A 25,626-nucleotide genomic window follows, 5' to 3' on the forward strand; every position below is an offset into this window, starting at 1 on the left:
TTATTTGAAGGTCAGAGTTACACAGAGAGAGGAGAAGCAGAGAGAGAGAAAGAGAGAGAGACACAGAGAGAGAGGGGTCTTCCATCCGCTGGTTCACTCCCCAGATGACCATAGCGACTGGAGCTGAGCTGATCTGAAGCCAGGAGCCAGGAGCCTCTTCAGGGTCTCCCACGTGGGTAAAGGGGCCCAAGGACTTGGGCCGGCCTCCACTGCTTTCCCAGGCCACAGCAGAGAGCTGGATTGGAAGTGGAGCAGCCGGGTCTTGAACCAGCACCCATATGGGATGCCGGCGCTCTAGGCCATGGAATTAACCTGCTGTGCCACAGCACCGGCCCCAGCATTGTAGGTTCTTACAGGAGTAAGGAACTCATCTTGTGGTGGAGTTCTGGAGAAGATACAACATTTGAACTGGATCTAAAAGATGAATTGGAATCTGTCCGGAGAAGGGCATGCCAGGCACAGGGCCTGCATGTGCGCATGCTTAGAGTTTAGAAAGAATAAGACTTTTTTTTTTTGACAGGCAGAGTGGACATTGAGCAAGAGAGACAGAGAGAAAGGTCTTCCTTTGCCGTTGGTTCACCCCCCAATGGCTGCTGCGGCCGGCGCGCTTCGGCCGCCGCACCGCACTGATCCGAAGCCAGGAGCCAGGTGCTTCTCCTGGTCTCCCATGCAGGTGCAGGCCCCAAGGACTTGGGCCATCCTCCACTGCCTTCTCAGGCCACAGCAGAGAGCTGGCCTGGAAGAGGGGCAACTGGAACAAAATCTGGTGCCCGGACCGGGACTATAACCCGGTGTGCCGGCACCGCAGGAGGAGGATTAGCCTAGTGAGCTGTGGCGCCGGCCAAGAATATGACTTTTTCAGAGAAGAAAAGTTCATAGAGTGCGATGTTGGGAGAAAAACATTTAAAAAAATACACTTGAGCCTTACTAACTCAGCTCTTAGTAAGTTAGCATTACTAACATAGCCTGTGGAGTGGGAAGGCAGCAAAGAAGCTGAAGTTGTGAGAAACATGAGAGAATGTGCTAAAGGCTTTGTTAGGTAAATCATCTGATAGGTCACTGAGTTATTTTTCTGCTGCAGCATTTTTTAAACAAAACAAATTTCTCATCCAGGTAGAAAATAAACAGAGAAAATCAAGGTCAGCTGATGACCTTGCAATAGCAGCGTCTTTACCCAGCTGAGTTCTGCCTTTCTACACAGAACATTTCTCAGTTCCACTTGGTCCTTGAATTTCTCAGTCATCTTCACCATTGAATGGTTCAGACATGAGCATTTGCAATGAATTTTTTCACTATCACTATTTAATAATAATATAAAAACATTATTTTTCACAAAAATATCTGCAAGTTTACTGACTGAGGCAAGCAGTTGTGCCATTTGTAGTACCAAGTATTTTATCTTTATTAATTACTCAGTGCATAGTAATTTGTCATCTAATTATGTGAAAAATGTACACTTTCAAGTACATTTTCAAGATGTACTTTCAAATTATGTGTTTAGATTTATTATTATTTTACCTTTTAAAATTTAGTCTTAGTGAAGAATTACATATGACATAAAAAAATTTCCAGTTAGCAGGGGAGGAATCCTAATTCTTAGTTATGTTGCATTTAAAACTACTACAGTTTGAGTGTGAGTGCTGATTTTGTGGTGAAGGTGTTGTTCAAAAGTAATCAGAGCATATTTATAAAAATAGAATATATGCATTAAAATTACAAAACATTAAAATCATAGTTGAAAACATATTAGCAAAAAGTACTTGCAGCAAAAGGAGCATGATAAATATTCCATTAATAAACAAAAAAAAACTTTTTGGAATTGCTGCAAAATTGAAATAAAATATGAAAGCAAAAAATTATTTTGATTTATACACTCACAACTTGATTACCCAAATGTACAAATTCCAAATGAAGTAATTGGAATCTGAGAGAAAAACTATGATGTTGTATTTCTTTACAAGTGCAATAGATATTCCTTCATTGTATTTTACAACTTTTTAATCTACATATTGAGGAGAGACAGAGGCAGAGACAGACAGATTAACTCCTGTCATTGGTTCACTCTCCAAATGCCTGTTACAGCTGGGAATGGGCCAGGCTGAAACTGAGAATTAGAAACCTAATTCAGGTCACCCACGTGGTGACAGCAATCCAACTGCATGAGCCATGACCACTGTCTCCCTGGGTCTGTGTAGCAGGAGAGTTGACTCGGGAACTGGAGGTGAGTATGAAACCCTGGCCTATGGCTTGGAATGTGGGCATCTTAACTGCTAGACCACATACCTGCCCCTCTTCAGTTTATTTGACAATATCTAATGGACTAATTTAATAACAGATTAAAAATGTTATCAGGAAATTTGTTATGCTTTCGTTGTTATATAAACAATCAGAAAAGGAAATGTTCTTGAATTTTATGAGGCTCAATGAAACAACTGCCTAAGGAATGTCGAGTTATTTTACACACATTCAAACACACACAGAGTAAGTATAAATCGAAGTCAGAGTGGAACCACTGAACTTGAATAGAAAATTAAATCTGATGATAGGGGCCAGCGCTGTGGTGCAGTGGGTTAACGCCCTGGCCTGCAGGGCCGACATCCCATATAGGCGCTGGTTTGCATCCCAGCCTCTCCACTTCCTATCCAGCTCTCTGCTATGGCCTGGGAAAGCAGTAGAAGATGGCCCAAGTCCTTGAGCCCCTGCACCCACATGGGAGGCCCGGAAAAAGCTCCTGGCTCCTAGCTTTGGGTCAGTGCAGCTCTGGTTGCCTTCATTTGGGAAGTGAACCAGCAGATGGAAGACCTCTCTTTTGATCTGGCTCTACCTCTCTGTAACTCTATCTTTCAAATAAATAAATCTTTTTAAAAAATCTGATGGTAAAGTTTTAAAAGAAGAATTAAATATTCAGCTGTGCAAATTCTAAGTTATATTGGTGATTTTTAGGAGATGAAAGCTCTTAATCGATACTAATCTTAACACTTTTTGATAACCTTCTCTTGTATCTCTAAATAGTTTGCCAGTTTTTCCGAAACTTGTATAAGATGTCCGAAGATATGACATGCAGGAAGCTACATGGCATGCCAAAAATACGTTGTACTATTTGTTCCCTAACATTACGGGCTGTCATTGAGAACTTCCAGAGATTATTAAGATAAACTTTTAAACCTAAAGAGGGATGATGAATTAATGGTCAGCTAACACTGGTTCGCAAATTTAAGTCTTTCTCTTTTTTCCCTCCAAGTTTATTTATTATAAAGTGTTCTAGGATTTCTTTTTAAAGAACATCAAAGAAGAGTTATACATACATTTACTTGGTTTTTAAAAGTAAAAGAAATAGTTAAGTGTTTATCTTCTAAGACAGCCAGTATCCCAAAGCCATTTGGGGCACATACATTGTGAGACAGCAGTTAAGCTACCTCTTTGGATGCTCACTTCCCATATTAGAGTGACTGATTTGAGACCTGGCTAGGTTACTCTGCCTCCAATCCAGTATTCTTGCTAATGTGGACCCTAGGAGACACCAGGTGATGGCTCAAGTACTTGGGTCCCTGCCACCCCTGTGGGAGACCGGGATGGAGTTCCAGACTCCTGGCTTTAGCATGGCCCAATCTTGGCTGTTGTGGACATTTAAAGAGTGAACTAGCAGATGGAGAATCAACCAGTCTCTCTCTCTCTCTCTCTCTCTCTCTCTCTGTATGTGTGTGTGTGTGTGTGTATGTGTCTGTCTGTCTCTCTTTGTGTATTGCTCTGCGTTTAACATAAATTTAAAAAAATAAAACTAAGAAAAACATTTATGATGGGGTAATTATGGGGAAAAAATCTCTTAGGGCCTCAAAGGGAAAAAAAATCCTTTCAGAGAACAACAGAGGCTCAAGGCAACTCAAACAGTGTATGTCATCCTACTTCATCAGAAAAATGGGATACAATCAGTATTTTTTGCCCAAAGAAATAATATTTGCTAGGTTTAAATTGATGTCTTTCTGAGTGATTATAGAGTGGTGAAAATTCCAGAGTTACTGTTTAAATGAAAGAAACAAATGGAGCAAAGCCAACCATGTGCAATAATTTTATGGAATCAATGCAAATAGGACGCTAGAACTTTGAATCCCAGAACAAAGTAACAGCAACTTCATCTAGGATTACATCCCCTTAGTTGATCTTGGCTGTGTGTTTATTTGATGTGGTTTACCCACTGATGTGTCCTGCATCTCAGCACGCTACCTGTGCACGGCTGTGGTTTGGCTAATCACAACAGTCAACACAGAATGCTTTCATTCTGCTCTGCCTTGCCCTCCCATGGGCTTGGGCAGCTCTCTGAGAGAAGCTCGGTGTCCAGGTCGATGGCTATCCAGTAGGAACGGTTACTACATGACAGATCCTGGAAGACTTGCTGTATCAGCGGCCTGCATTAGCCACGTGCATCTATTCCTAAGACTTCCATAACAAAATGTCACAACCTGCATGTCTTGACACAGCAGAAATTTATTCTCTCAACGTTCTGGCATCTGAGATAGAGGCATCAGTGGGGCGTGTGCCCTGTGACAGCTCTAGGGAAGAATCCTTGCTTGCCTCTTCCTGGCCTCTGGTGGTGGCTCATGGGGTCCCTGGCATTCCTTGACTCACAGCTCCATCACTCTGACCCCTGCCTCCATTCTCACATGGCCTTCTTCCTTCTGGGCCTCTGTGTGTCTTTCCTTTTTGGGACACCTGTCATTGAATTTAAGGCCCATTCTAATCTAGTAGGACTTCATCTTACCCAATTGCCTCTTTAAAGACCATCTTTCTAAATACGGTTGTATTCTGAGGTTCCAGGTGGACATGAATTGTGGGGAGACTTAGCCCACTACTACAGGGAGTGGAAAAGCTGTAAATCTCATCTGATCTAGAAAAATGACAGTTGGCATATAAATATATTTTTTTACTTTTCAGGCTCTAAGTATAACCCCTAAGATTACTTTTATGGTTTCAGCTGAATATTATATTGACTATAGTGATTAGATGCTTAATGAAAATTAGCATGCTGTAAAATGTTAAATGTAAGCTAAAATTTCTCATAGGAGTTTTCACTTGCTTAACTAAGATTCATTCATGGAGATACTTACCTGTAACATGTCTGTGTAATCTCTATGTGTGTCAACTCAAGACTGTGAAGAATATTTATACAACACATTGTTGGACTTGACCCTCTAGGAAAGAACCCTTGGAGGTTCCTTGTTTTGAAAAGAGTTCAGGTGATGGTATGCAGGATGCAGAGTCTGGGGAAGCTATTGAAGCTGTACAGATGAGGTAACAGAAGTTGAGACTGTGCTGATGGAGGTGGAGAAGTGACAGCCTTGATGATTTAGTAATTGATTAGATGATGATAATAAGGTTAGGTAATAATTACTGAGCACTTTCTCTGTGCCATGCACCATTCTTAGCACTTTGTTATGTACTAATTCATTTAACTTTTGCAATAATTTTCTTATTTAGCACTATTAAAATTTTTTATTTCAGGTGGAGGATGGATGCACAAATACTTGCCTTGACATTGGAGAATCTGGGATTTGAACCTGTAGAATATGATGAAGGAAAGGAGAGAGAATCAGAAATAATTCTTAAGATCCAAAAACTGGGCCAGCGCCGCAGCTCACTAGGTTAATCCTCCGCCTGCGGCGCCGGCACCCCCGGGTTCTAGTCCTGGTCGGGGCGCCGGATTCTGTCCCGGTTGCTCCTCTTCCAGTCCAACTCTCTGCTATGGCCCGAGAAGGCAGTGGAGGATGGCCCAAGTGCTTGCGCCCTGCACCCGCATGGGTGACCAGGAGAAGCACCTGGCTCCTGGCTTCGGATCTGCGCGGCGCACCGGCCATAGCAGCCACCTGGGGGGTGAACCAATGGAAGGAAGACCTTTCTCTCTGTCTCTCCCTCTCACTGTCTAACTCTGCCTGTCTGCTGTCAAAAAAAAAAAAAAAAAATCCAAAAATTGACTGGATAGGTGTGTCATTAGCCAGGATTGAAAATACAGAAGCTTTTTGGCCAATCAGTTAAACAGAAGGAATTCATGTTGGGACTGCACCCAGCTGGTGGTGACTCTATTTCATTTCAGTCTCCACTCACACTCTAACCCTTTGTGCCATGCATTGTACCAGCTATACCCCTGCATTGCGCTAACCACAGGGTATTCCAGTTCAAACCTGGTAGTTTATGGGAACCGCTTTTGTTGAAATCACTAAAGAAAGAAATGCCTGTGAATTTTCTGTCCGAAGCACTGCCTGTTTTCCGTGTCATTTTGGTCTCATTAATCAGCGTTGCAGCAAAGCAGACACTGTGCTGTGTATTTTACTGTCCCCAGCACAGCAGCGCCTATGTCTCTGCCCCCAGGCCGATGCACTAGGGAAAAAGAGAGAGGGAAACCATCAATCTTCCCTGCTGTACATGTCAGCAACGATTCCTTCCCCTTCCTGTTGGCTGTCTCTCTCACCACCTGTGTTTAGAATTAGCACTGAAGCTGCTGCCCAGATGAATAAGAACTACTGTCCTTGTCACCTGCCCTGGTACGGGCCACCACTTCTCGATGCAAACAAGTACATCAAGCAGTTATCTTTAGTGTGAGCTGTGTAAGGGAGAGAGCCACACATCCCCTAAAAAGTTTATTATAGCGTAAAATTCAATAAGCTATTAGGTCGTACAGTCTAGGAGGTAGCATCACTTAATGGACCAGGGTGATAAAAGCAAATATTTATTGAGTACCTTGCTATTTTTTCATCTCCTTCCAAAGACTGAAGTGAATCTACCTGGGTTCCTGTCCTGCCTCCACTGTTCACTAGCTTTGTGCCATTTACTTAACTCCTCTCTGCCTTGTTTTCCTCTTCTGTAAAACAGTGATGATGGTTCTACTCACCTCAGAACTTTTTCAAGGATTAAATGAGGTAATCTGTCTGTAGCTCTTCTAAAGTTTTTCCCACATAGTAAACAGTCAAGAAATGTTAGATATTATTATCATGAGCCTTATTGTTCAATACCAAAACTGTGGTTCAAAGAGGTGAAATGATTTGTAAAAGGCACAGAGGGGGTTGGAACCTGACACTCTCTGATCCCTAGAACTTATACCATGTTTTAGAATTTTTAAATTATATCATATTGTTTACGTTGTCATGTTTTACAAATAACTTCATGAGTAAGCTTCATAGATCACTTTATTTATATATTTTTTTCCTATTATGTAAAATATAAATTGTAATTACTGATGTTCCTGGCAGTGTGAAGCTCTTACAGGTCAGTTCATTTAATCAAGCCCTATGCAGAAAAGGTAGGCCAGTGTTTAAAATTTGGTGACAGAAAGTGTTCATACCCTTAAAGAGACCAGTTAAACTCTATGAAAGTGTCAAAAAGCAAATCATCACTCCCATTCCCTGGGTGTGCATCCTGCCTTCCTCGTCAGCATTTACCCGTTTGACAAATGTTTATGTAAAACCACCATTCTTGGGCCTTTGGAGGGTACTGTTATCCTTACTAATTTATGGACGAGGAAGTTCTATGATTTGCCCAAGCAAATACAGAGAGTGCACAACACAGCTGGCATTGGACTCACGTGTACTGACTCTCAACTCAGGCTCCTCACCCCTACTGTGTATTGCCTTTCAGGACTTATGGTCCCTACATTCTTACCTATTCCATAGCATTGCATTATAGGAAAAAAAAATAGGATTTATTTAATATTTCCTCTACTAAAATACTTGATTACTTGTAGTCCTTTTTTTTTATTTTATTTTATTTTTTTTGACAGGCAGAGTGGACAGTGAGAGAGAAAGACAGAGAGAAAGGTCTTCCTTTACCGTTGGTTCACTCTCCAATGGCCGCTGTGGCAGGCGTGCTGCAGCCGGTGCACCGCGCCCATCCAAAGCAGGGAGCCAGGTGCTTCTCCTGGTCTCCCATGGGGTGCAGGGCCCAAGCACTTGCGCCTTCCTCCACTGCACTCCTGGGCCATAGCAGAGAGCTGGCCTGGAAGAGGGGCAACCGGGACAGAATCCGGTGCCCCAACTGGGACTAGAACTCGGTGTGCCGGCACCGCTAGGCGGAGGATTAGCCTATTGAGCCACGGCGCCGGCCACTTGTAGTCCTTTTATGATTAAATAGTCATGTGGGAGCATCATGTATCCTTCTATGCTTGTGTGAGTGTTTCCATAGGACATATTTCCACACATTGTATGGTTGAGTCAAAACATTTGAGATTTCAACCTCCTTAGATGGTGAGCTAAACTTATGGACTGCTGGTTGCATGTCAGGCCCTGAGCACTTACTGCTGATAAGCTCATCGCCATCCTCCTAACTATCCTAGGCCTTAATACTGTTGTTATTCCCGTTCTGTAGATGGTCAAGTCCACACAAGTCATAGAAGAGGGACTTGAATCTGGGCAGTCTGACACTAGATCCTGCTGCTTAACCATGGCCAAACTAGTTGTCATAGCCATATTTCACTGTTTGGCATTTCTAGAACTTAGTCTAAAGTTGAGTTAACAATCTGAGTTGACAGAGTGTCTGAATGTGGATGTGCTTGGGACAGCCCTGAGGACTGTACCAGCCTACAGGTTGGGTGATGAGAAAGGGAAATAGAGAATTGCTTCACCTCGTAGAGATTGGGACAGCCAGAGATCCCTTTTTTCGTGAACTACCTATATGCCAGGAAAATAACTTCAGAAATATTTTTCTCTGTGTGTTGTGTTGGTACCTCATAAGAAATCCATGCTGTCTCTCAGAGGATTAGAACATACGGGATAGTCATGGAATTATTTCCTACATTGTGTTTAACACTTTCTGACATCTCAGCTTCACTCAAGTAGAGCTACCTTTTAGGCTAGGTTTTCTTCAACCATCTACACCAACCATGAGGCACAACTATAGCTACTTCAGTGTTAAATCCAGACTCTGATGGGAGAGGAGATCAGAAGAAATTAGGGAGTTTGCCAGGCCAGGAGATGCATAGAAAAGATTCTAGGCAGAGATAATTTTGTCCTACAACTATTACAGTTCTAAGGCCGGCGCCGCGGCTCACTAGGCTAATCCTCCGCCTAGCGGCACCGGCACACCAGGTTCTAGTCCCGGTCGGGGCGCCGGATTCTGTCCCGGTTGCCCCTCTTCCAGGCCAGCCCTCTGCTGTGGCCAGGGAGTGCAGTGGAGGATGGCCCAAGTGCTTGGGCCCTGCACCCGCATGGGAGACCAGGAAAAGCACCTGGCTCCTGGCTCCTGCCATCGGATCAGTGCGGTGCGCCGGCCGCAGCGCGCCGGCCGCGGCGGCCATTGGAGGGTGAACCAACGGCAAAGGAAGACCTTTCTCTCTGTCTCCTCTCTCTCACTGTCCACTCTGTAAAAAAAAAAAAAAAAAAAAAAAAAAAAAAAACAAAAAACAAACTATTACAGTTCTGATGTTAAAATTCTCTTAGTGGGATTACTTTCTTGGTAAAATACAGGTCCCAAATGCTTTCTGAATCCCTGAGCCATAAGGATTTGTGGAACTAGATATGATCTCCTACCCTTCACGGCTGCCAAATGTGCTATCCAAATTTCCTGAAGCCAAAGGGGCCTCTGACAATACCTTCATAAAGAATTGTATCAGAGATCTTGTTACCTGAAAATGTAAAGTATGAGCAAGTGAACTTACTCTTCACATTTTTGCAGCCTTTATATGTGTGTGCATGTGTGTTTCTGTGTTTCCTAGCAGGTTGGCAGCTTTGGGGAATAATTATATAGTAGTTGGCTGGTTACAGTGGTTTCTCAATCTTGGCCTCACATTAGAATTACCTGGGGAGCTTTAAAAAAAAAATCCTAGTGCCCATGCCAAATCCCAAACTGATTAAGTCAGAATCTCTTGGGTTGGAACCCATCTGTATTTTTTAAGACTCTCAGATGACTACCACACAGCCGAAATTGAGAACGGTTTACTTAGAAGGCATCTGCTCTCTGTCATTTGTAGTGTTTCCATTAGTACCTCATTCTATGCAGTTGAAGTTAATTTCTGTTTTAAAGATTTATTTATTTATTTTTATTTGAAAGTCAGAGTTACAGAGAGAGAGGGTGAGACTGAGGAAGAGAATCTTCCGTCTGCTGATTCATTCCCCAGATGGCCACAGTGACCAGGGCAGGGACAGGCCAAAGCCAGAAACCAGGAGCTCCATCCAGATCTCCCATGTGGGTGGAAGGGGTCCAAACTCTTGGGCTACCTTTTGCTGCTTTTCCCAGGCCATTAGCAGTGAGCTAAATGGGAAGTGGAGCATCCAGGACGTGAACCAGTGCCCAAATGAGATGCCTGCTTCACAGATGGTGACTTTACCCACCATGCCACAGTTCTAGCCCCGGTTGAAGTGAATTTTATTACTGGTGTCCAAAAGCCCCTCTCATAGTTTAGCATGCATCAGAATCATCTGGAAGGATTATTACAGCATGGATTTCATAACTTCTCTCATCTCTTTTGGGATAAACCCCACCCTTGGAATTCCTGACTTCATGGATAGGGTTTGGGACCCCAAAATTTGCATTCCTAACCATTTCTCACTTTATGGTGATCAGATGGAACAGAACATACTCAGACTCTCTGCTGCAATCCCTTCCTCCCACCTTCTGCTCTCTTTCACTAGCAGTGGCCATGGCCACTGCCTCAGGTGGTCCATACTCAAAATACCACTGTTAGCAAAGGAAATGGGTGTTGGAGGAGGCTTCAGCATGTTGCCCACTGCCAAGTCATCATTCAATCTAATTTAAAAAGATTTTTTTTACTTGGGGCCAGTGTTGTGGCATAGCAGGTTAAGTTGCCACCTGTAATGCTGATGTCCCATATAGGCGCTGGTTCATGTCCCTGCTGCTCCACTTCTGATCCAGTTCACTGCTAATGGACTGGGAAAAGCAGCAGAAGATGGCCCATGTGGGAGACCTGGATGAAGCTCCTGGCTCCTGGCTGCACCCAGCCCTGGCCATGGAGGCAATCTGGGGCATGAACCAGCGAATGGAAGATCTCTCTGTCTCTCCTCTATCTCCCTGTGACTTTCAAATAAATAAATAAATAAATACATACATACATCTTTTTAAAAAATTTTATGTGCAGATAAAACATGCTCTTTATACAGATTATTTCCCCTAAATCCCTTCTATTTCAGAATCAGAGCCACCACTGGAAAGTTTTCCAGAGTGCCGAAATGGAACTTGAATTTCAGTTTCCCATGTAAATAATTTTATGAATGTGTTTACATACAGCGGAGATCACGTTGTTAAAATTAGTTTTCAGGAATATTGTGGGCTCTAAAAAGCTTTGATGCGCTGTCCCCCAGGATCTTAACCACCATTAAAGAATTGGGTTTCTGAATTTCAGAAAGCCAATTTTCAAGCAAACTCTTAGAACCTAACTTGTTTAGCAAGTGCCTATAATTGGAACATTGGGTTCATTTTGTTTATGATTAACAGTGCCCTTTATGTTTGGAGCCAAAGTGCTTTGTCATGCATCCAGTTAACAGTTATTCAGTGCCCACAGTGTCCCCAGCACCATGCTCTTTGCTGAGAATATAAAGATGAGACAGAAAACCCCTTCCCTAGAAGAGCTCATACACTAGGTAGGAAAATATTTACTCAGCAAATAAGAAAATATTTCCCATGTGCCTTTATGATATGTGCAGTAATGAAAAACTGATGACGGACGGATCTGTTCTGCATAGAGAGAGACTGAAGGGGGAGGGGGGGGAGTGTGTTGAAGAATCAGGGAGAGACTGATAGGGGGTTAGGACTTAGGGGAGTTTCCCAGGCAGAAAAGGGTACAAGACCTTCTAGGATTAGGGACTAGTAAACACAGAGGAGATAAGCTGCACAGGAGCCAGTCATTTGATGAGCTCCCCACATCGTGTGATCGAAGGGCATGATCTGCCCCACCAAGTCTGAGCACCCAGAGGAAAGAAGAGAGGAGCTATGCTGAGTCAGTATATGGGGGATTTACACTTCATCCCAGGCTCTTTTCTAAGAACTTGATGCTGCTGTATATTTCCTATGACCCTGAGGAAGTTAGGTTTCATTTTCAATAGAATACTAATTTTTTTTTTTTTTAACAGAGTGGACAGTGAGAGAGAGAGACAGAGAGAAAGGTCTTCCTTTTCCATTGGTTCACCTCCCCAGTGGCCACTGTGGCTGGCACGCTGCAGCAGGCGCACCACGCCAATCTGAAGCCAGGAGCCAGGTGCTTCTCCTGGTCTCCCATGCAGGTGCAGGGCCTGAGGACCTGGGCCATCCTCCACTGCACTCCCGGGCCACAGCAGAGAGCTGGACAGGAAGAGGAGCGACCGGGACAGAATCCGGCCTCCCGAATGGGACTAGAACCCAGTGTACCAGTGCCATGGGCGGAGGATTAGCCTATTGAGCCGTGGCGCCGGCCAGAATACTAATGTTTTGAAAATGTCTCGAATCGAGTGGTTTTCGAACATGCTCTGTGTAGTCCCCTTCTTATGTTGGCTAAGGTGAGACTAAAAGACCAGACAGGGACCTCTGCTGGGCTCTCCCACTAACCCTCCCATTATCCAGCCACCTGCCAAGCCTTTTTTGGGCTGTTCTATGTATTGGGCACATCTAGTAGTAATATTGCATTTCAGGGGCTGACACTGTGGTGCAACAGGTTAAGCCACCCACTGCAATGCCAGTATCCTATGTGGGCACTTGTTCGAATCCCAGCTGCCTCACTTCCAATCCAGCTCTCTGCTATGGCCTGGGAAAGCAATGGAAGATGGCCCTAGGGCTTGGGCCCCTGCCCCTGCGTGGGAGACCTGAAAGAAGCTCCTGGCTCCTGGCTTCAGATTCGCATAGCTCCGGCCATTGCAGCCATTTGGGGAGTGAACCAGCGGATGGAAGACCTCTCTCTCTATCTCTACCTCTCTGTAACTCTTTCAAATAAATAAAATAAATCTTTAAAAAAAAAAAAAAAGAAAAACCAGTCCCTTTTTTTTAAGCTTTTCAGATCATTCTTCGTGTTATAAACATTGTAGTACTTCATGAGCTCTTGCCTGTAGTTACTGTTCCATTCAATATAAAAATAAATTATGCAGTGGTAGTCAGGACATTTGTGGTAAGAATATGATACCTGTTAATTGGATTTATAAAGCAGTATTAATAGGAATTAAGCATATTTTATACTACCTGTCATGTTATCGTTATTTATGTTATGACCAGGTAATATATCAATTTAATTTCATTAATTTTCTAATAAAAGCTAAAGGGACTGTCCAGTTTATTCTGCACTTACATAGAACTTTTGTTCTTAAATGTGGCTGGGCTGCTCTGAAGTAACGATGGACCAAAGCCATGACTTTGTATCTGCCCATCTCTGCCTAATGGGAAGATACTAAGGTGCTGTTTGACAGGGGGATAAAAATCTGAAGAAAACAGCTCCAAGAGATGTTTAAATACAAAAGGAATAGCTGCAGAAGAGAGCCTTGTAACTGAACAAACCTGGTGGTACAGTCCGTTTGTGTGGCTGTAATGCCATAGCCCAGACTAGGTAATTTATAAGTAACAGACAGACATCCCTTTCCTTTCCCAAGGCTGGAAAGTCCAAGGCCAAGGTTTCAGCAGTGGTGCCTGGTAAGGGCTGCTCTCTGCTTCTAAGGGAGCGTCTTGTTGCCGTATCACTCAGAGGGGAGGAAAGCCGTCCTAACACGGAGGGGAGACTGAGGACGAAAGACTCACGACTGACTTAATCACTTTAAAGAAAAAAAAGTCCCGCTTCTTCATTCTCCCACCACACGGATTAAGTTGCAGCACAGATGTTGGAGGGGATATGCATTCAAACAGAAAAAAAAAAAAAAACAGGGGAAGAATGGAAGAATGTTGTTCAGTCTGTCGGGCTGAAGTTCTGGATTCTGCTCCCAGCTGGACCACTAGCTGTATGCCCGTGGCCTTCTGATGAACATCTCCTTGGTGTACTCCCACTTTGGAGAGGGTGCTGGGGCGGCGGGGAGGTGTGTTGGGGTAGTAGCTGGGTGCTGCCAGCCTGTTTGGAAGGAAAGACGTTCTGAACTGGAAGCAGCCCCAGGTGCTAGAAGGAGCACAGAGCTTGGAGTTCAGTGTCAGGAACTTAGATCCAGACCTGACTTCCCTGGCTGTTTACCCTGGCGCTGCCCTTCCCTGGTCCGTGAGGGCAGTGATTCCTGCCTCCACTGAGTGAGATGAGGCAGGTGAAAGGCGCAGGGGATGTTTCTGATGGCTATGTTTCATCACAAGAAGGAAACACATCTGCCACAGCATTCCTGAACATGGTAGAAGGGTAGTACAGCAAAGGGAGGGAAGATAGCTACACAGCTCTAAAAATTTGGAAGTAACTTAGATTAGCTGTAGAAAAGTTTTTTGTTGTCGTTGTTAAAGATTTATTTATTTTTTTATTTATTTGAAAGAGTTACACAGAGAGAGGAGAGGCAGAGAGAGAGAGAGAGAGAGTTCTTCCATCCGGATGCTGGTTCACTCCCCAGCTGGCTGCAATGGCCGGAGCTGTGCCAATCTGAAGCCTCCAGGTCTCCCATGTGGGTGCAGGGCCCCAAGCACTTGGGCCATCTTGTAGAAAAGATTTTTAAAATCACATTTACTACTTTTAAACTCTTTCACGGGGCTAACAACAGATATTAAGTGCTTATCACAATGTAATGGGTTTGTCCCTCCTTTACTCCTTTTTTTTTTTTTTGACAGGCAGAGTAGACAGTGAGAGAGAGAGACAGAGAGAAAGGTCTTCCTTTTGCCATTGGTTCACCCTCCAATGGCCGCCGTGGCCGGCGCACCGCACTGATCTGATGGCAGGAGCCAGGTGCTTCTCCTGGTCTCCCATGGGGTGCAGGGCCCAAGCACTTGGGCCATCCTCCACTGCACTCCCTGGCCACAGCAGAGAGCTGGACTGGAAGAGGGGCAACCGGGACAAAATCCGGTGCCTCGATTGGGACTAGAACCCGGTGTGCCGGCGCCGCAAGGCGGAGGATTAGCCTAGTGAGCCGCGGCGCCGGCCTGTACTCCTTCTTTTTAAAAATATTTTTTTTTCAGTTTTCATTGTTGACCTGTGTATTGTTTCTCATTTGGGGGTGATATAAGACCTGCTTTCCCCTATACTGAATTAATATTTACTATACTGATTCCCATGTCTGAGCATCTGGTTTCATTTCTAAGCAGCAATGAACCCATTTTTCTTGGTGCTGAGTGAGCGTTTCTCCACGGACCAGGGCTGTCCAAGCTTCCTGGAGGAAAGCGCTGACTGCGGCAGAACACATCTGAGCTGAGGCCAAAGCCGAGCCCTGGAGGAGGCTCCTTCAGGCAGGGCGATGGTGCTGTTTTTCTGTGCCTCCTCCCTGGTAACTTTTAAATCCTTAATTACAGAGATACTGTCATGAAAGTGTTGAAGGTATGTTTCAGGAGCCCAGGGTTGAAACAGCCCTGGGTACAATGTAAATGATAGACTTGAGCAACACTATCAAAGAGCTATGGAAGGAGAGGTCCAATGATAGCCTGAATTTATACACAATTAGAACAATCAGTAGACTTATAGAAAGAAATGTCCAGCCTGATTAGCAGGTATTGTTATTGATTACTCTTTTTTTAATTAGTATCTGTGATTGAAATGCTATTCTGGTAAGACATAAAGGTTGTTCTGGGTTTACTTCGTGACTGTTATGAAAACGAAGCTGATGAATGAACAATCGATGTGACAGCTGGGCACAAGCAGGACCGTGCAAGAGGAGTTAGAACGTTTGTTTCCCACCATGATACTGAGGTTGACAGTGTTTGAGAAGCTGGTAAGCGGTCTTCTTCTGATATGTCTCATCCACTTGATGTCAAAGACAGAAGCTTCCTTTGGGCAATCACAAAAAAAATTGCCTTTTTGCCATAATTACATTTGAAATTTTTCAATTTCTTTTGAGCCCAGTAATTAAAATTGAGAAAATTATAAATTTTGGTTATGCTCAGTAGCTTACAACAGAAGTAGTTTTAGCTCTGTCAATTGGCAAGTGTGTGCCATGTTAGATTCCAACACCCACCTTCTCTTTTGTTGTATATTGAATCCCAGGCCTAGAGCTGCCCAGTGGCAGTGGTGGGTCTGCTGTAAAATGAGCCAGTGTGGACAGAAAGGGCATTTGTTGGGAGCATATGCCTGAAATGACATTACAGACCTCTGGGTAATGAGCTGCTTTTCTGTCCTCCATGCACCAGGTTGGAACTGTGGGCTGATGCTCCAGCCTTCCCTTGAGGCGATGCCTGTGGGTTAGTCTTGAAGCTGTTTTCTTTGTGGTTTGCCTGCTGTCCACTGGGAAGCCTGTGCTCCTTTCATTTTCATTCTTTCCTACTCTAGTGCTTTTGAACACAGAACCCCCAACCTCCCACCACCCCAACTCTGCATTCCAACCCTGTGATTTCATGGTGCCAGGAGTATGTCCCCTGCCATGCTGTGAGGCTGCCTGCTGACTCCTGCAGGGGGAACAGACAGGAACATAAACTCACCGCTGAAGAGCAGGACACTCTCTGTATATTTTTTAAGACCAGGGATCCAATTCCCATTTAGAAACTGTATTTTTTCAATAGTTCCTTGAAAATTGAATGAAACAGTTCTTGTTGCTCTTATTTCTTGATAAAAATCATTCCTTCTGCACTGGTGTGTAGAGTCCCAGAAACCAGAGAATGGAAAAGATGCATTAGATCATGTCTAGCCCATTCCCACTGGTCACAGATCCTTTTTCCCACAGTCTCTCTTGTAGTGCTTTTCTCTTCTAGTTTTCTCAAGAATTTGTTTTCTCCATTTCTCTTGGGGAATAATTTCTTAGTTTGACCATGGAGGAATTTATGTGGAAATATTCATATTCTTTTTTTCAGTTTAATATTGCTGGTCTTCATAACCCTTTATATTACCATAAACAGTCTCTTCTTCCTAGGTCAAGTATTTCTGGATGGTTTTTTTCTCCTTTCTATTTATTAAGTTCAGAGTTTGTTTTTCTGCTTTGCTTTCTCTCTTCATCAATCAACCCTAAAGACCATTAATCATTTTTTACTACACTGAAAACTCCTTTGCTTATTCCCATATCAGGAACCCAGAGATGGTTAAGGTCCCTTGATACCGAGGAAAGCTCACTCATATGTATTCACTCAGTTCTCTCGCTCGCACGCTCTCTCTCTCTCTCTCTGTCTCTCTCTCTTCCTCTTCCCCCTTCACCCCCTCCCCACCTCTGGGCTGAATTCTCAATTAGGAACTGTTTTAAAAATACTGTTTCTTAATTGTGATTTTGCAAGTTAGTAATTTTGAGACTGTATGTGTGTATGTGTGGATTATATTTATTTTGAGTTACATAAAAGATACTTTTCATACTGTCAGAACCATAGGTCTGAGGCCTCCCCTTGAAGACTTGAACCATGGAGCTATGAAGAGGCATCCTATTTGAGGGGTGCCTTCTTAGGAATACAGAAGAAACTAGACTGCATTTGTAGGATTTGGAGTTTGGGGGTAATGGGAAGGGAAGAATTTAAATAGCCTTGGCATTCACCTAGCTCAGGTAGATTGACTCCCAGAAGCTAGTGTAGGGTTAACATGGTTCATCATTTCCTGGACTGCAGGATTCAATATTGTAAAGATATTGTTTCCATCCAAAGCTATCTATACACTTAAGGTAATCCTGGTCAAAACTGCAACAGATTTTTTTTTTCTCTTGGGATCAGACAAGATGCTTCTGAAGATGTATTGGAAAGTACAAAGGGCCAAGGATGGCTGGAATACTCTTGATTAAAACAAACAAACAAAAAAAAAAAAAAGGGGGGGAAAGACTCACTTCATCAGGTTCTAGTACTTATTAAAGGGTGATTTGATAAATATAGACACATAGACTAATGGGACAGAAAGACCAGCCCTGGGCAGATTCATCATATAAGGATCCTTGGTTTATGACAGATGGCATTTCAGAGTAGTGGAAAAAGGCAGTCTTTTCAAGAAATGATGCTGTATCAATCAGATATCATATAAGGGGAAAAAATCAGATGCCTACCCCACATCATATTCAAAACAATCTCCAAATGGATAAAGATCTAAATGTAAAACACAAATTTAAGGCACATACACACACTTTATATATGTATACATGTATAAATACTCATGTTTTCATGACCTCAGGGTATTGGAAGATTTCTTCTATGACATATCTGTAGTCAAAAGTTACATATTTGATGAATTTAAGAATCTCTCTTCATCAAAAGATAATATAAAAGAAGAAAAATAGCCACAGAATGAGAAAATACCTGCTCCACAAGTGATTGACAAATTATTAGTATACAGACCTCTAAATCCAAAAAAGATATAATCTAATCAAAAATATCAGACAGCATGACTTTAATAGGCTCTTTAGAGAAGAGGAAGTAAAAATAGCCAGCAATCATAAAAGAGTTATCAACTTCTTTAATAATCAGAGATAAAATTAGACCGTAATGAGATTATACCTCATTTCCAACAGATTAGATAACAATAAAGATTGGCAGTATTATGTGTTGAAGAGGCTGTGTTGTAACAGGAGCTGGTGGTACAAAGTATATAGTATTACCTACTTGGGAATACTTCACTAGATTGTAACAGAGTTAACATACATTTAGGTACCTTATGACTCAGCAACTCTGCTCCTAGGCATATGCACTAGAGACAGTTGGCACATAATACTCATACACAAAGACACACATACAAGAATGATAATTTTCCCTTGTAACTTAATTTGCACATTTCAGACCTACAGGAAGTTTGCAAAATCAGTATGAGGAATATAATAAAGTCTTAATAGACTATGGCTAAGCAACACATGGTACCTAGTGGAGAAAGCCTGAAATCCCATCTGCCCCACTTAGGAGCTGTGTGATCCTCAGTGTTCTCATCTGTAGATTGGAGGTACTAATATACTTTCCATTTTAGGTATGGATTGGGTAAGGATTAAACACCACAGTTGCTATAAATTATGGCATTGCTCATCTTTTATGCTGATCATGGTTAAAAGTGATAATGATGCATTTTATTTTTTTGGAACTATGTATTACAGCACATTTACTGATACATACTTATTTTTTATTTTTCACTGTAAAATATAAATTCATTCAGAGGACAGCAGAATTTTTGTGCCCTGTATTACCTTTTATTTCTTCTGATTTTCCTATTAAAACTTCAAAATACAGATAAAAAGAAGAATATGACAAAACTTTTTATAAATAGTTAAAATTGAAAACTTCTTTTGGAGAAATAAAAAACCAAGTATGTTTTGTCCAAAGTGAGAGGAAACAGAAGCACAAAAATGTCAACTATCAAGGAGTATATCAGAAATAGAATGTCTCCTATTTCCTAGCCCAGGATTTTGCAAACTAAATTATAATATCAGCAATTATTTAAAAAAAAGAAAAAAACTTAAATAGCAGTAGCCTTTATCCCTAATCCTGTGGCTTCACTTACTTGGTTGCAAAATAACCCTTAACTGCCTCTTTCATCTCCAGTGAGTTTTGACCCTGTATCTGTAGCCTTTCTTCTTGACTGCTGGAAACACAGTTGTCTTTTCCTCTTGGGAACTTCTGCCTGTGCCCTATTTGCCTTTCCAGTCTGGTCTTGACCATGTTGCTACCATGTATCTCCTGTAATGCATTTTCTGAGGAGTTGGAGACCTTTTCATGTGTAGCAATGTGTTTGTAAGCTTTTGAGTGCCAATAAACAGAACAACATAAAAAGCTCATATTTTATTTTCTACCCCTAATAGCACCTAGCATGGTGATTTGTACAGAGTAGGTACAAAATAAATGCATGATAATGATGATGATGATGCTCTGTTGAATTGCAGTGTACAAAAACAGAACCAACTATCATAACTATGGTAAAGTAGACCAAAGAGTTGTGGCAAAATATGCTTGTTTTTCTTTGTTCCAGAAGGACTGCATGAAGCGAGTGTTTTCTGGCATCCAGCCTACAGGAATCCCGCACCTGGGCAATTATTTGGGAGCCATTGAGAACTGGGTGAGGCTGCAGGATGAGGATGGCTCTGTGCTATACAGCATCGTTGACCTCCACTCCATCACAGTCCCCCAGGACCCAACCATCCTCCGACAGAGCATCCTGGATATGACTGCTGCCCTTCTTGCCTGCGGCATAAACCCAGACAAAAGCATCCTTTTCCAGCAATCTCAGGTCAGTGTCTCCAGTTACAACTGAGGAAACTTTCATTTTCAGATTAGTTGAGGAGAAAATCGAATGGTTCATACAGCTTTTTTTTTTTTTTTTTTTTTTTTTTGACAGGCAGAGTGGACAGTGAGAGAGAGAGACAGAGAGAAAGGTCTTCCTTTTGCCGTTGGTTCACCCTCCAATGGCCGCTGCGGCCGGCGCACCGCGCTGATCCGATGGCAGGAGCCAGGAGCCAGGTGCTTCTCCTGGTCTCCCATGGGGTGCAGGGCCCAAGCACCTGGGCCATCCTCCACTGCACTCCCTGGCCACAGCAGAGAGCTGGCCTGGAAGAGGGGCAACCGGGACAGAATCCGGTGCCCCAACCAGGACTAGAACCCGGTGTGCCGGCGCCGCAAGGCAGAGGATTAGCCCAGTGAGCCGCGGCGCCGGCTTGGTTCATACAGCTTTTGTTTATGATTTAAAAAAAAATTGTTCAAGGATTACTTCATCAAATGTGGTTGCTTCCATTGAATATTTTACCTGTATTCTTATCATTGACTATCATTATGCTGCAATAGTATTTTTCAACTTTTTCTCTGCAATGCTGGGTAAATTTATAGCCTTTCATACACCAAAATTGTTGCATCTCATTAATGCTAACCCTGAATTGTTTTCCTTTGTTGGATTGCCTTCAAACTGATGATTTCATGTGGTTGACTCATCTTGTGATCAAGACGAAAATTTAGCAAACAGTGACTTTAAGAAATTCCAAGATTGCTTTCTTGGGTATTGCCTTTGGAAGGCCTATTGGATAATTCCTATTGTTCATTCTTTGTATGATAGCTCTTGAGAAATTGGGAAATTGGAAGACAATGTGTCAGTGTCTTGTGTCCAAGCCAAGAAAGGCTTCACAGCAAAGCCAAAATATCTGACTCATATCTTCAGTATGGATGAGTCAGTTTATTCTTGGACAGACTGATAGCCTGGCCCTGAGACAGGGCAATTAAGAGGTGTCTTAGCAGAGAAGATGAAAATTCTAACCAGGTCATGCCTCATTGCATGTCTGCTTTAACCTTGGCACAAAGCCCCACCCCAGGAGTGGTTGTCATGGATGTTATGGTGCTTGTCAACGTATATGCACACACATAACTCCAGGAGTGGCTTGTCATGTATGTTATGGTCCATGTCAACATGTCTGCATATATATAAAACCTTCTTCAGTCATAAGCCTCTGCCTATCTTTTTTATGTAAGTTTTATTACCCACAGAAGTTAATGTGATGATTTGCACAGAGCAACCAGTTTAAAAATAGGTGATAAATGAAAAGAGTGTGACTCTTCAAAATAATAAATGCAGTCTTGTTGCCAATGTGGAAATAATTTGATAAAATCCTAGAATCTTCGCATTAAAAGGACTTTAAAGGCAATTTATCCCATCTTCTTTTCTTATAGTTGATAGGAAACCTATATTTCCACATGACTTTTCAAATTCAATGTCGGATGGATTTATTTGTGATAAAGTGCTTGCTTTATTGAGCAAACATCTGCCTCCCTATAATTTTCATCCGTTCATTTAACTTTTGCTATCTGAAAATACACAGTAAATCCACTCTGTCTTCCACATGACTGCTCTTCAAAGACTTGGAGGCATTGATTGTGCACCAGCCTTACCTCACAGGTCCTTGCTCTGTAGGTCCTTCCCCAGCAGGTCCTTCTGCAATAGGCATCGCCTTTGCCACACTGGCTGTTCCCAGATCTTTCACTTCTGTGTCGTGCTCCTTCAGAAGGATTCTCACCTTCTCCTGAAAGGAATGTGCCTTCTCATGAAGCAGTGTTAATTCAGACCCTGCATCCATCTCCCACATTGCAGAGTTGGTCATCAAGAGAGCCACTTTTTTTTTGAGTCTCCTAATGCATTTTGCAAAGCACTTCATTTTCATTATATCTAAGCTGTTTTGGTTACAAATTCACTTTTGGTCCTTATTTTATACTGTTTATAACAATTGTATTCCCAGTCACAAGGATCCATTTCCATACTTCTTGTAGGTGAATATGCCTAATATCCATGAGGTATGGCTTGCTTTCTTCAGTGATGTCTAAAATTAAAGGGTTATTTAATACCCCATCCAACAATTGTACTTTGAGTTCATTTCTCAAGGAATAATTGCATTTTAATATTACCTATCAATTATTTGTTTTGCAAAGGATTTTTGTCAGTGACTTCTATAGGTATGACATTTTCAATAGTTTACATTACATTACATTTTCTTCTTGTAATTTTCCCATGACAACTTCAGGGTTGAAAAATATAAAGCACAAGAAGAGCATGACCAGGGCCAGTGCTATGGTGTTTTAGGCTAAGCCTCTGCCTACTGTGCTGGTTTGAGTCCCTGGTGTTCCACTTCGGATCCATCTCTCTGCTTATGGCCTGGGAAAGCAGTGGAAGATGGTTCAAGTGCTTGGACCCCTGCACCCATATGGAAGACCCAGAAGAAGCTCCTGACTCCTGGCTTTGGGTTGGCCCAGCTCCAGCCATTGCGGCCATTTGCAGAGTGAACCAGAGAATGGACGACTTTTCTCTTGTCTTTTTCTCTCTGTCTGTAACTCTGCCTCTCAATAAAATCTTAAAAAAGAAGAAGAAGAAGAAGAAGAAAATGACCCAAAAAATGGTGGTTTGTTGTTCAAATAGCAGTTGTGGAAGAGTCTTCAACAATACGTGAGACTTTGAGAGACTGTCTTACATGAAGGATAATAAAATTCCCCTTCCGTTTGAATGAGACTTGATGAGCTCATTAGTTCTGATATTTAGTGACTATGAACTTATGTCCCACCTAGTTGCCCATCACCATTTTCATTCGGTTAAGTAAAAACTAGGTTTGCCTAGTGTCCATAGAATGCTCAAAGAAGAACATTCAGCACCAGTTCCCTCAGAATGGCCATAAGGCCCCAGGTTGCCCATGGGTGATGAAGGAAAGATCCTCTTCATGCTTTTTCTCTCTCTTTTTTTTTAAATATTGATTTATTTATTTGAAAGTCAGAGTTACACAGAAAGAGAAGGTGAGGCAGAGTGAGAGAGAGAGACAGAGAGAGAGAGAGAGAGTCTTCCATCTGCTGGTTCACTCCCCAATTGGCTGCAATGGCTGGAGCTGTGCCGATCCGAAGCCAGGAGGCAGGAGCTTTTTCCGGGTCTCCCATGCAGGGGTAGGGGCCCAAGGACTTGGGCCATCTTCTGCTGCTTTCCCAGGCCATAGCAGAGAGCTGGATTGGAAGTGGAGCAGCTGGGACTCGAAGTGGTGGCCATATGGGATGCTGGCGCTGCAGGCAGTGGCTTTACCTGCTACACCACAGCGTCAGCTCCCTTATGCTTTCTCTTAAAACCATAAAGGTATGCATTGGCTTTGGCTTCTTAGAACCATTTTCAAGTAGAAGTGTAATTGAATAACCTGGTTTCCTAGAACCTGTTGTTATTGTAGACACTTAGCACCACATTTGCTATGCTCTAGTAGATGAAAACATCATCATAGCAATGATTTATGTTTTGTGATACAAATATCAAAAATTGGCCCTTTTCTTATTTTTAATTGGTAAATAAATTGTATATGTGGTATATAATATGATGTTTTGAAATATACAAATGGACACTATGGAATGGTCAAATGAAGCCAGTTAACATATGCATTACCTCACATACTTGTCTTTGTTTTTTTATATGGTGAGAACGCTTAAAATCTTCTGTACTCTTTTAGTGATGTTCAAGTGTCATGATTTTTAAGTATACAATATACTATTATTAATTATAGTCATTTTTAAAAGATTTATTTATTTATTTGAAAGGCAGATTCACAAATGCAGAGGCAGAGAGAGAGGTCTTCCATCCACTGGTTTACTCCCCAGATGGCCGCAATGGCTGGAGTTGTGCTAATCTGAAGCCAGGAGCCTGAAGCTTCTTCTGGGTCTCCCACATGTCTGCAGAGGCCTAAGGACTTGGGCCATCTCCTCCTGTTTCTCAGGCCATAGCAGAGAGCTGGATTGGAAGTGGAACAGCTGGGACTCGAACCAGTGCCCATATGGTGCGCCAGCACTGCAGGCAGCAGCTTTACCTGTTACTCCAGAGTGCCCATCAGTCATGTTGTGCAATAAATCCCTTCAACTTTTTCCTCCTACCTGACTGAAATTGTGTATCCCTTGATTAATATCTCTTCATTTTCCCCACTACCTGTATCTGATAACCACTATTTTTTTTTTTTTTTTTTGGACAGGCAGAGTGGACAGTGAGAGAGACAGACAGAGAGAAAGGTCTTCCTTTTTCCGTTGGTTCACCCTCCAATGGCCGCCGTGGCCAGCGCACCGCACTGATCCGATGGCAGGAGCCAGGTGCTTCTCCTGGTCTCCCATGGGGTGCAGGGCCCAAGCACTTGGGCCATCCTCCACTGCACTCCCTGGCCATAGCAGAGTGCTGGCCTGGAAGAGGGGCAACCGGGACAGAATCCGGTGCCCCGACGGGGACTAGAACCCAGAGTGCCGGCGCCGCAAGGTGGAGGATTAGCCTAGTGAGCCGCAGCGCCGGCCTACCACTATTTTTTTAACCTTTATTTCTTTATTTGAAAGTCAGAGTCACACAGAGAGGGAAGAAACACAGAGATTCATCTTTCATACTTTGGTTCACTCCCCAGGTGGCCACAATGGCTGAGGCTGATGCAGCCTGAAGCCAGGAGCTGGGAGCTTCATCAGGGTCTCCCACTTGGGCAGCAGAGACCTTCCTCCACTGCTTTTCCCAGGCCATTAGCCTGGAACTGGATTGGAAGTGGAGCAGCTTGTACTCATATCAGTGCCTATATGGGATGCTGGTATCACAGGTGGAGGCTTCACCCACTCTGCCACAATGCCAGGCCCTAACCACTATTCTACTCTACTTCTCTGAGTTTGACTTTTTAAAGTCTTCAAATAAGTGAGATCACATGCTATTTGTCTTTCTGTGCCTGCCGTTTTTGCTTAACATAGTATCCTCTCAGTTCATCCACATTGAGCAAATGACAGGATTTGCTTTTTGATGCTGAATAATATTCACCTGTGCTTGTATACCATATTTTCTTGGTCCCTTCAGCCACTGAAGGATATTTGAGTTAATTCTGTGTCTTGACTATTGTGAATAATGTTGTAGTGACCATGGGAGTGCAGATGTCTCTTGGACATAACAGACTTCATTTCCTTTGGATATTTACCCAGGAGTGGGCTTGGTGGATCACATGATAATGCTAATTTTAATGTTTTGAGAACTTCTCTACAATATTCCATAATGACAACACTAATGAACATTTCAACCAGTAGTTACAGGGGTTCCCTTTTCTCCATGTTCTTGGCAACACTTATCATTTGTCTTTAAAAGCAACATTACTAAAAAAAGGAAAACGAAATGAAAGTTACTATATATTTTGAAATTTTTACTTATTTATTTTCTTTTTAAAAAAAATTATTTATTTATTTATTTGA

General features: G+C 42.7%; 1 protein-coding gene across 2 annotated transcripts in view; it reads left to right on the forward strand.

The window, feature by feature from the left end:
- Window positions 1–25,626, forward strand: part of WARS2 (tryptophanyl tRNA synthetase 2, mitochondrial) — a 92,434-nt gene that overhangs the window by 30,889 nt on the left and 35,919 nt on the right. Inside the window, exon 2 of one of the 2 annotated variants that reach the window (XM_089300100.1) lies at window positions 19,910–20,164. In XM_089300100.1, the coding sequence (XP_089156226.1) occupies window positions 19,910–20,164 (255 nt within the window). Of the gene's footprint in view, window positions 1–19,906; window positions 20,165–25,626 lie in introns of both variants that reach the window. The other variant, XM_002715691.6, reaches the window with a different exon arrangement.

Source organism: Oryctolagus cuniculus, chromosome 7 (assembly GCF_051225735.1).
Source record: "Oryctolagus cuniculus isolate XC-2025 breed Fujian yellow rabbit chromosome 7, ASM5122573v1, whole genome shotgun sequence".
NCBI lineage: Eukaryota > Metazoa > Chordata > Mammalia > Lagomorpha > Leporidae > Oryctolagus > Oryctolagus cuniculus.